The sequence below is a fragment of the Fundulus heteroclitus genome, chromosome 24, assembly GCF_011125445.2.
Source record: "Fundulus heteroclitus isolate FHET01 chromosome 24, MU-UCD_Fhet_4.1, whole genome shotgun sequence".
NCBI classification, from domain to species: Eukaryota; Metazoa; Chordata; class Actinopteri; order Cyprinodontiformes; family Fundulidae; genus Fundulus; species Fundulus heteroclitus.
Genome location: NC_046384.1, coordinates 11,822,826 through 11,834,828, shown reverse-complemented (window position 1 = coordinate 11,834,828; position 12,003 = coordinate 11,822,826). Strand labels below are relative to the sequence as shown.

The 12,003-nt window shown below is 42.2% G+C and overlaps 1 protein-coding gene across 2 annotated transcripts in view; it reads left to right on the top strand.

Annotated features, from left to right (window-relative positions):
• si:ch211-132g1.7 (prostaglandin F2 receptor negative regulator) overlaps positions 1-12,003 on the top strand; it is an 84,747-nt gene that overhangs the window by 36,159 nt on the left and 36,585 nt on the right. For both annotated transcript variants that reach the window (XM_021311791.2, XM_012854672.3), the window contains exons 6-10: positions 9,377-9,523; positions 9,616-9,776; positions 9,947-10,067; positions 11,149-11,362; positions 11,447-11,634. In XM_021311791.2, the coding sequence (XP_021167466.2) occupies positions 9,377-9,523; positions 9,616-9,776; positions 9,947-10,067; positions 11,149-11,362; positions 11,447-11,634 (831 nt within the window). The remainder of the gene's footprint in view (positions 1-9,376; positions 9,524-9,615; positions 9,777-9,946; positions 10,068-11,148; positions 11,363-11,446; positions 11,635-12,003) is intronic.

Below are 12,003 nucleotides of genomic sequence, written 5' to 3'. Positions count from 1 at the left end.
GTTTTATCATATATAGGTCTGATAAGTGAAAGTGGGCCGATATTAACAATCAATGATTATTTCCAGCTAGTTGCCCTTTATGCCTGTGTTGGGGGGTTATCTGACAAAACAGCAGTATTAGTATTGGAGATAAATATCAGCCCAAATTTTCATTTTGGTGCATCCCTACTGTAGCATCATAGCTAAACCAGTAATTTTACATTTTTAAAAAACTGAAATTGAACGTTTTTAAATATTTGACATATACAGTGCTATTACCACTTAGTAGACAATTTGAAACAAGGATTATAAAAAAAACAGTAAAAGGTATATTGGGTTAATGATAAGGCATTTTGATAAGAAAAATATTTTTCATGATATTGAAATAAAAGTCTAAAATAATATATTTTTTAAAGAACTTTCACCTTGTAATTTCCAGTTCATGTAAAATATGATTGAACTTGACTTTGTGCCTTGAGATGACATGTTTCATGAATTGGCGCTATATAAATAAAATTTAATTGAATTGAATTGGCAGCATGTTGCGACTGTACTATAATTCCTGGCTGTAGCAGGAAGAGTCCAGTGGAAAAAATGACAAATAGTTATTTACAAAGTTTTATCTTGCTACTATAGGGGTTTGTTTCAGAATAATATGCTCAACGCTTTTAATTTTGTTGCTCTCACATTTTGTTTTTACCTTCTACATGCATAACTAGTTTTTTTATTTATTTAGCTGAAGCTCTTGTATTAGGAGTTGGATTAACACAAACACATTTCATCAATTACATCTTGAAAATGTTGCTGTTTAATCTGCGAAAATCCTTATAAAGTACAAATTGGGTGTTCTGTCCACATAGTTTCTATCCAAATACATGCAGGTACCCTTAAACCCCATAAATTGCAAAGTAAACTGCATAAAGTAGTATGTTATAAATGTCTTCTTTCATTTTGTTTTCTGTTATGTAGAACCATCACACAGCAGTTTTAGATTACTCCATAAGAGGATTTTAGAAACCTTGACTTTATTCTGTGCAGCTCTAGTCACATATTATGCAGACGATGCTGTTACTTGACAATAAAATGAACTTAATCCACATTGAATCAGGAGGTTTGAATTGTTAACATTTATGGTTAATATAAATCTGCTAAGATGCTTGGGTTTAGGTCATTAGAGTTTACTTTTTAGCTGAGTAACAGTCTAGCTTTGTGACTGTCTGTCTGTCCTGAGGAAACCAATTAAGAGGCTTCCTGCAGTTTCCTGAACTCCGTGAAAATGTATCCTTCAGTTAAAGTTCAAGAAGCTGAATTAAGGAGGTCTTTCTTGGCTAGAGGCCCGTGGTTTTGAAAGTTATGCTTTCATACTGGTTGGTGCTTTTCTCTCCTGCTAAAACACCTCCTCCTCTCATTTGTGGCAGTTTGTCCATGTGAAATAGACGTTTGACTGATGTCCACTTTCTTCTCACAAGGTGTTGAAGCAGTCTTTACTACTCAGGAATGAAATGTATCAAACATTCAAACTTTAGAGCGTATATGATTTAAAATTTAAGTGGATTCTAAAATAGTAAGTGATCAATATTTTTTTTTTTTTAAATGTCAGGTAATATGTAAGCCCGCAGCTCTCTGCAGGGTTAAATATCCATGTTGTTTTTGCTGGGATCCTTTTGTGTTTTGCGTTTATCCACTCAGTAAGGGTCAGCCCGTTCTTCCCCTTCGTCCTTGGAGATGCACTGTCGTTACTGACAGCAGGAGCGACTCAACGGGCTGTTTTACTGTTACACAGAAACTTACACTTGCCTGCACACGACAGTGAAACTGGATCGTCTTGTATGCCTTTGCTCGGTTTAGATGAGTGCACTTCTCTGTAAACCGATCGGTTTACAGCCCAAATCCTAACCCAGCTCAACAACAGAGTATGTGCAAAAGTGTACAGGATACTTCCCTATCTTCTTTGTGATGATAAATCTGTTGTTAGGATGGCGGGCAGCCCACCTGTAAATGAGCCGGAGCAGAGAAGAAAAAGGGGTTACACTTTATTTGAAGGGGTGTACATAAGACTGACATTACACTGTCATAAACATGACATAACACCTGTTATGAACATAAATGGCTCTTTGTGAATGTTTAGGACTGTTGTCATTAATTGTCATTCGGTAAATTATGACACTATTAAAGCAAAGTTGACATTGTTTAAAATGTCTTTGTTATGACAACTTGACATTAACAGAGACAAGGTTAAGTTTAGGTCTTGATTTGGGATTAGTTTAAATTAAGGGCTTGATTTGGGATTAGGTTAAATTTAGGGCTTGATTTGGGATTAGGTTAAATTATGGGCTTGATTTGGGATTAGGTTAAATTTAGGGCTTGATCTGGGATTAGGTTAAATTAAGGGCTTGATTTGGGATTAGGTTAAATTTAGGTCTTGATTTGGGATTAGGTTAAATTAAGGGCTTGATTTGGGATTAGGTTAAATTTAGGGCTTGATTTGGGATTAGGTTAAATTAAGGGCTTTGGGGTTAGGTTAAATTTAGGGCTTGATTTGGAATTAGGTTAAATTTAGGGCTTAATTTGGGATTAGGTTAAATTAAGGGTTTGGTTTGGGATTTGGTTAAATTAAGGGCTTGTCTTAACAAAGACATTTTAAACAATGTCAACTTTGCTTTAATAGTGTCATAATTTACCCAATGACAATTAATGACAACAGTCCTAAACATTCATAAAGAGTAATTTATATTTATAACAGGTGTTATGCCATGTCCATGACAGTGTAATGTCAGTCTTATGTACACCCCTTCAAATAAAGTGTTACCAAAAAAGGCAAATAGATTCTGGTAAAAGTCTAGCATTGACGGAGCCAATAAAGAGACAATGAAAGAAGAATAAATAAACTCTCTGCTATGCGCCAAACTCTTTTTCATGCAGACAAGGTACTTTTCTGACATCATTGTGATGTTGATTCACAAAGACACACAGGACAAATCCTGAAGTCCTAACGTCAGTTTTGCCACAAGGTTGCATGATCCTTGTGAAGGTAGTTGGAACCATTCGTAAGCAAATGCAAGCTTTTGGTCAACTGAGCAGATATAGATGGATGTTCACGAAACATTTGGAAAACAGGTTAAGGGTTGGAAAAAAAGACATCCGTTTGATATTTTAAAAATCTGAGGCGTGGAACTCTGGAGAACCAGACGTCGTCATCGCCGCAGCTACTTTGGTAAGCGGCCGTAATTATCTGGCAATTAGACTCTTCATTACTTTTTCATTGGGGGCAGGTTAGAAAACAGGGGGCTGACCAAAAACCCTTGTCTGAGGTGAGCGGGGCACGGAGAGTGCAAGAGGGAGAGACTTTCAGCGTTTCCTGCGGCAGAATACACACACCTCTGACATTGACCGCTATATTTAAGGCGCAGCGCGTCCAACCAGGCAATTGAAAGGTGATGGGGGCTCCCTCAGGAAGGAGTCCGTTTAGTCCTACATTTCTCTGTTGGTTTAGTATAAGGTTGTGGTTTCTATGACAGTGAATATTTGGACAAAAGTCTTGTTCAGTTCTGCAGACTCTAGCTCTGAAATGGCCCCTTTGACGGGACAACGAATTGAATAAAAATAGGAGCAAAAGTTTAGATCTGTTCATCACGTTTCTGCCTCTTTTTCCTCCTTGAGTGTGATGTTGTTTAGGCTATACTACCTATTACTTAGAAAGCTATTTTGATTTAGAAATGCCCAGTAAATCAAACTTTGCAATTAGAGAGCATAGGTGTGTGTGTGTGGCGCGTGCATTCCACACTTAATAAAGTAAAAGGGTCTTTCTTGCATAAGAGTCCATTCATTCCCATTATTGCTGGAGCTTCCTGTACCGGCTTACTATATATAATATTTCATCCAGGTGGCTCCCTTTGCTGCACTTCATGCCCATATGCCCCTCAGTTTTAATCACACATTAGTCACCTCTTCATACTACACGCTTAAATTGGATGCGTTCATTTACATAGCGCCAATTTACAACAGATGTCATCTCAAGCTCAAGGCCCCTGGTTGGGGGGATGGAGGGACTGGTTTCTTGTTTGACACATTTTGGTGCATTTAGGCTTTCATCCTCAGAAGAAATTGGACCAAAGAGGAAATATTCTTTGTTTACAGGTTCAATCAGATCATTTGGGTCAGAAATATTCTGAAACCAAGACGTCTAAATGTCCTAGTCTACGCACTCCCTTCCACTCAGTAGATGCTGCATAGCTGTATTGCCGTTTTTATTTAAAATAGATAGTTAACCAGTGGGATTATAATGATTGCATTGTTCTGTCTGGCTCTTAATTTATGAGAATATAGCGACTAAATCCAAATACACAATGCAAAATAAGGCACTAACTGGCTTCTCTGAACATGAGCAAATCCTATCATAATTTCCTAACATCTCTCTCCCAACCTAAGATCAAAACTCGTTTAATCTCGTCTTCTAAAATCAAATGAGCAAGCACACATGTCTAAGTGGCGTTACTTGACCATTTCTGTGCTGTATTGTTTTGTCAGGATGAGCTGGACGGGACGATCACCGTGTTGAATGCACATTTACAGTCAACGATCAAAGAGTGGCCGACCCAAATATGCATGTTTCCAGCTTTACAAACTGTACATTTTGACTTTCCGATGTCAGAGTCACGTTTTTGGCTCCCTTCTGGTGCTTTCCAATCATTAGATTTGCACCTGCTTTGGAGCTCTGGTCTGCAAATCCCGCCGGTTTCCAGATGTTGGTCTTGTTTGTTCAGCAAACAGCTCTTTCTTGATAAAGGCATACATGATGTAATCCTTATAAAACTGGCTCAGTTCTTCGGCAGCCATCTTTACCATCATTGAAAGGAAAAAAAAGCTATCTGGTGCGCAAGAGAACATTTATTTATTTTCCCCTTAATGCTCTGTTACAAGCTTTGAAGAAAAGCTTTATTGGTCGACAGCTAAATGCTGCTGCTCTCACCAATCTATATATATGAACACTGAAACCAAGCATGGGTCGCTTTTTTGTTTTTTTAAGACTCGACACGGTTTCAGACTCACCAGAAATCTGCTCCATCCTTTTCCTGTGCTTTAAAGAGATGTTAAGGACTGTTAGGTTTTTCTATGCGCTGCAAAAAGGGAACTAAAAGTAAGTAAAGTGGTCTTGAAATGAGTGTATTTGTCCTTTTATTTGAGCTGTTAAATAAGATTATCTGCCAATGGAATAAGTATGTTTTCCCCTAAAATAAGATAATCAAATATATTACACTTGAAATAAGATGATGGAGACGATTGTTCCTATTTTAAGTCCAAAAACCTCATTCCACTGGCAAGTAATCTTATTTACCTGCTCAAATCGAGGACAAATACACTCATTTCAAGACACTTTACTTTTAGTTCCCTTTTTGCAGTGTGGTTGCAGAGAGCCAATAAGACGCTTTTAGCCTCGTTAAGCTGTCAGCTGTGTGTGCTGACAATTTTCCATGGGTGGAGTGGGCAAGTCATCCCTTTAAAAACAAAAAAAACTAAACAGAAATCCTGGTGCAAAGACATGATGATTGTCACCCAAAGCTAATGTTACGATAACGCTGTTTGAAAACAAATGTTTTCAGCACGCTGCTAGTTCCAGGCTCTGCTGGTGAAATAAACGGACTTCTCCAGGCTAGTTGCGGTCTTCGAGAGCGCACTACTGTTTAAACTTTCACGTCCGCTATGTTATCCAGGTTATAAAATGTCAATATTTAGGGTTTAATCGAAAAGAGTTAATTGGATTTCAGTGTTTTCCAGGCCTGGTTTAGTTTTGAAAAGACAAACATGGAGAAATATTTGAATTTCTAGATTCGATCGCCCCCCCTTTGCCCCATATATCCCGTTCCATACCAACAACTTGCCGTTTTACACCCATCCATCTAACCCTATATATGTGTATTTTTCTTCATAGTGTAGCATTTTAGTGAATTATGACATGAACGAAAAAAAAAAAAGGTTCAGATCTCCAATATAATTTAAAGTACCTGCTCATTAGTTTTGAAGAGTTTGTCGTTCTGATGCCCAGTTTGGACATCAGTTAATCCAGAACAACTCTGAGCGGACTAGATCAGATTTTACCAGGTGCAGATCCTCACTTTTCATCCCAGTAGACGGAGGAGAAAAATGAAATACGTCTGGTTTCAAAGCAGGTACAAAGCCTGAAAGAGGCGCGTACAAGGGTTGATACAAGATGGCCTGAGGCACAGGGCTTTTTCTTCGGACTGGAAAATGAAGAAAAAAAAATAATCTGAAATGAGCCGCAGGTATGGTACCTCTGGTGTAAACATGGAGGTAAACCATTATGATCCATGGAGTGAAAATCAGTGGTGAGTCTCTACTGAGAGCCCTACAAATTATTTTTTCTTCTCCTTTCAGTTAATCATCACTTAGTTAATCATGCAAAACATTTAATCTCGCAGGGACCCTTTAATGCCTGTGAGATCATCAGCCTTACTTTTCAATAATGGATTGAAACCTTTGTGTCGTTTATGATCGATTACAGTCGTTTATCGGTTCATCCATTTCATAATTTAGATTTTTTAATTTTTTTTTGCTTCCCCCACGTTGTCCCTGGAGAAATGCTAATGTTGATTTCCAGTATATCTTCCTTCTCATAGTTTTCATTTAATCTGTACCAGTTTTTTATTTTTTTTATTTAAAGCATTTTGGAGAAAGAAAAGTGCACTGAAGTTTTCACACATTCACACTGCTGCCCACATTATTAGGGGACGCCTTGCGAGTAGAGTAGATATGAACTTCAATTTGGATCCAAATATGTTGTGTTTTTATTGGAGATATTGTTAAAGCAATAAACACGTAGAGCAGCACCAACAAAACTACCACTACAGTTACATGAAGTAGTCCACTTAATGGCACACAACGATTACATTCAGTCATATTTTCAAATCTGTATTTATTGATACTCTCATTACACCAACATGTAAAAAGAAAGTGTCAAACAGCAAATAATAAGAATAATCCTAACCCCAGTGTTAGGTTTTAGGACCCCCTTTCTCCTCCAGAACCATCTTAATTATCTGTTACATAGATTTAAACAAGTTGTTAAAGGCTTTCCTCTGAAATTTGGGTCCGTATTGACCAGAAGGCATCGAGCCGTTGCTGCAGATGTGTCGGCTGAACATCTGTCACGTTCCACCGAATCCCAAATGGGCTCTAATGGTGTAGAAATGACGCTCAGGTGGGCTCGGGTGTTTAAAATGATGCTCAGTTGGTACTAAAGGGTACCGAGAGAGTATCCCCCCGTACCGTTTAAACGAAGCAGGATGGATCCATTCAGGTTTTTATGCTAAATTCTGACCTCTAACACCTGAATGTTGCAGCTGAAGCTGAGACGTGTACATCGGACCGGACCGTATCTCCTACGGTCTGGTTTTCATAGCCTCGGTTTCCCGTCCTTGGTCAAGGTTGCACATGCAGCGCGTTCGGAGATGGCTTTCATACCCTGGCTGTAACAAATGGTTATTTGAGCCGCTGTTGGCGTGCTATTAACTCGCACCGGTCTCTCCGTCCTCCTCCTGAAGCGATTCCCATCGACAGAAACGCCTCTCACTGGATATTTTCTCTTCAGGGACACGTCCTCAGTAAAACTGTTGGGAAATCCCAGCAGCTCGGGAACGCATGAAACGTTCAAACCCCCTTTCTCCCCTGTTTTCTTGCTATTTTTGAACATATTTTTTTAACATGTGAAGTCGCTTTGGCGTCAACAAGCAATCGAACAGGTGCGGCTCTCCGTTTCATTCGTGCTGAACGCTCCCGAAGGTAAAGGTCGCACCCAGCAGAGCATTACTTCCTGGTCCTGGGTGTGGTCAGTTTTTTTTTTCTCTTCCCTTTTTTTTAAGTTAAATATTAATAAGAATCTTAGTTATATTCATGCACCAAACATCCAAAGCCGGCTCTGCGTCCCGGGCCGTGCAGCTTAGCTAAATAAGGCAAGGTTTCAGCCGGAGAGAGAGGGGCGCGTGGCTAATTGGCGGAGAAGCTTCACACGTTCTCATTGATCAAAGTGTGTGTGTGTGTGTTTGAGAGCAGATGGTGTGTGTGTGTGTGTGTGTGTGTGTGTGTGTGTGTGTGTGTGAGACACGTCAAACTGACACAATCCACACCACTAACTGTGCCAAACTCACGCTGGTGCGCTTGTATTTATGGCTTTGTCCGGTGCGTGTTTAGTGGCATGTACCTGATGTGGTAAAGCTGGTTTATGTCATGACCCCCCCCCCCCCCCCCCCCCACCCCCCCCCCCTCTTTCTGCTGTATAGACACACACACGGCGTGTCTTTCAGTGGAGATTGTGGTGTGTGTTTCCTGCTCATTGACGTGGAAGGCTGCAATCTGGACGTCTGGCTGTGAGGACCTGCCTCACCGCCCACACACACTCACTATTAACGCTGCGATACACACCTCTTCTTGCGCAGTTAACTGTGTTACTTCAGGTCTATTTATGTCCTCTGGCTCAGACAGCCAGCTCTATTTAAGCCCAACACCAACTAAATGGAGAGAGAAAATAAAAAAAAAACACAGGAATCACTTTGCATTCCTAAGGTGACGTTGGACTGGTGTAACATGACAAATTGCGGGCTTGTCGGATGGAGGGGAGGACCTGCAGCTCTGAAGGGAAGCACAGGAACTCGGGTTGTTATCCGGTTGGAGTGGCACCCCCCCATAGGTTCCTTGCTTGAATTAAATTTCAGCCTAGTTGACAACAGGAGCATAAAACAGACTCCATACAGCTCCCTGAGAGGTACAGAACAGAGGGATTAGACTGAAGCTCATCTCGCCCCCTTAATAAAACGGTTATATATCTTGAAAAGCATCAGGAAATTGCGTTGGGTCAATTATTTCTTTAACATGATGCTTCTTTGCAATCTGTGAGGAAAAGCGCCCTCACTGGAGGCGATCTAAATATATGGAGACGCATCCCGATGGGATTCTACAGCTGGTGGCCCTGAGCCCCGTCCTCCTATTGTCGGCGTTCCCCATCACAGAGCTGGATTTGTCAGAGAGCAGCTGCACCTTTTGGGCAGACGGGCGCGTAAGTCTGACCTCGGCCCCCATTGGGTGCTGCTGGGATCAGCTGGGGCTCGGCCCCCATTGGGTGCTGGTGGGATCAGCTGGGGCGCGGCCCCCATTGGGTGCTGGTGGGATCAGCTGGGGCGCGATACTCACGCCAGACCTAGCGGCGCAACCACGTTGGCCGGGTCGCAGCAGATGCTGCTTGGAGGATGGGATGCCGTCCCACAGCAGTGTGTGACCAATCTGGTGACCAGCATGAGGAGCGGGTGCCAAGACTGGGTGCCTCTTTGCTAAAGGAATAAAAAAAACAGAAAGCATGAATGCTAATCACATCCGCTTTTCTCCACAGAGCCCAACTTCACGCTGAGCCTGGCAGCCTCCGCGAAGCCCCAGAAGACGGGCGAACCCCTGGAGCTCTCCTGCGACGTGTCCAAGATCTCCCATTTACCTCCGGGGGGCCGACTGGGCGTCAGCTGGGAGCACATCAGCCTCCCTGGTATGTAGCGATGATCTTTTTTGCACTGAAACTGGTGCATAAAATCTGTTCTCGTTGCACCAATTGATTTAAAATGGTCCAATCACTAATAGACGGGGGGACTAATGCTCCGCCCCCGAAGCTCATCGGCTCCTTGGATGGCTACGGCAACCTGGTGTCGGCTTCGGCGTACAAAGACCGGATGGACAGCGGGGCGCTGGGTCTCAGCAGAGTCGCGCCCAACAGGTTCAGACTGCGCTTTCTCCGCGCCCAGGTAAGAAAATTATCGACTCGGCAACTGTGGGACTTTTTGTTTTAAAATCCTTTGGGTTTTTTTGATGAGGAGAAGCCAACAATTTGAAATGCTTGTAAGTGAAGATTTCTGCTAAACGCTTTATTGAGGGCGGTCGTATTAGAACGGATCTTTGTTTTGTGCCTCTGCAGAAAATCGACATGGGCCAGTACGTGTGCACCGTCTCCGCCTGGAGCGTCAGCAGCCAGGGGGACGTGGTGAAGGCCGTCGAGTACAAAAGCTCTCCGCTGACCGTTCAGTGGGACACCAAGAGTGAGCAAGCCACCTGATATCGACTCCTAGGACTGTTATTTTAGGTTTAGATTAGAGTTAGAGCTCCAACAGAGAGGTTGACGATGCTCCTTTGTTTGACTTATTGGCTGCAGATTAAATCCTGTGCACATCTGATTCAGTAACCAAAAAGTGACTTTTTCTGTGTGCAGTGTGGAGAAGCAGACGTTAGCCCTGCTTGCTTTAGATCAAATGAATGAAAATCCCGCAGCAACACTTTGATATTTAGCTCTGATTTTTGTAGGAACGTCTCCAGACTTCGCAGAGAAATCCCACAATAGACCACTTGTTGTCTCAACTCCTCACCCACCATGCACGCAGCAGACATTTACTTCCTGCCCGCCTTGAACTTTTGCGACCCCAATTTGTCTAATTGGGTCATGACGTAACTACGTTTTAAACTCACTCTGTCTCAAGAAAAGTTTCAGGGAAAAGGTCTGCAGAAAGTCTGCGATTAGATTTCAGGATTGTCTGGAGACGTATAGAAACAGGAATCTGTATGTTGAGACCTTATTCCCTATCACATAGTCTTGTTCCTACTTGTATGCCTCTTTCTGTCCCTCCTTCCCTGTGTCCTTTCCTATACATGTCCTCCTTTGTTCCTTCTTCCCTTTTGCCATTTTTTATCTCTGTCCACCTTTATTCCTTCTCATTTTCCTTCCCTGCTTTGTGCCCTTTCTTTATACCCTTCCATGTTTCCTACCTCCCTTACTCCCCTGTATCCCCTTTTTTCACTCCCTGCCTTCCTTAAATCCTTCTTTCCTTCCTTATCTCAACCTTCCCTCTGTGCCTCCTCCTGTGTGTCTTTCCTTGTTATTTCTCTCTTCCTGTCCTTCCGTCCGGCATCTTTCTTTCCTTTTTGTCCTGTCATTTTCTTCCTTGTGTACTTGCTCTCTTCCTTATATCCACACTTTCCTTCATAGCCTACCTCCTATGGGAATATCCACCATAATTTCAGGATGAATATCAGTATTTCAGATTTTAAAACGAGGATAAAGGGCTGGAAACTCTAGAAAGGTCAACTCTGTAACTGATCGATTTAACAGCCGTGTTGTGTTTTTAGATCCGACCCTGCAGATCCTGGCAAAGTCCATCCGTAAAGCTACGGTGGGCGGGGCTACCTTCGAGATGAGCTGCACCGTCTTCACTGAGAACGTCGGCGACTGGATCGGCTACGCCGTCTACATCCAGTCCCAGGAAACGGTGGGAGGCAGCGTGAAAACCCTCATGTCTCTCAGCCCCGATAACGTGGTGCAGCACACCGACCCAAGCAGGAGGTACACTCCTAATCCCTTTTTTTCTTTTTCTTCGTCTTCTTCTTAAAGTTGGTTTTACAATTCTTCCCCAACCTGCTCCGACAGAGACAATCTGGTTCTGTCCAAAACCACCCCGGAGGAGTTCCTGTTCCGCCTGGCGGGGGTGCAGCTGTCCGACCGAGGTTACTACTGGTGCAACGTCACCGCCTTCACCAAACAGCAGCCGGAGCAGTCCTGGACCACGGCGAACCACTCAGAGTCCAACAAAATCCCCATCAACTTTCAGGAAAACGGTGCGTCTGCGTGTTGAGAATGGCTCCATTATGTTATTTGCAGCTTTACGTTTATCAAAATATTATCAAAAAGTTGATTCGTGTTAAACAGCAGTTCAGAAGGTAAACATTTTTTAGTTATTTTTAATAAATTCCACACAAACCTGTATAGATTCATTTGAGGATGAGCTTTCGCCAATTGAAAGCGCAGGATAGTCCAGTTAAAAATGAAATGTTGCTTTATACCGTTTTACAGGCTTTGACAAACATGAACAGACTAGCGCTTGACGATATGTGAAAAAAATCATATTGATAAAATCGAAATCATATTCAACGATATCGATAATCATCAACAAATTCAAAACATGTATTTTAAGTGCAGCCCTGTCC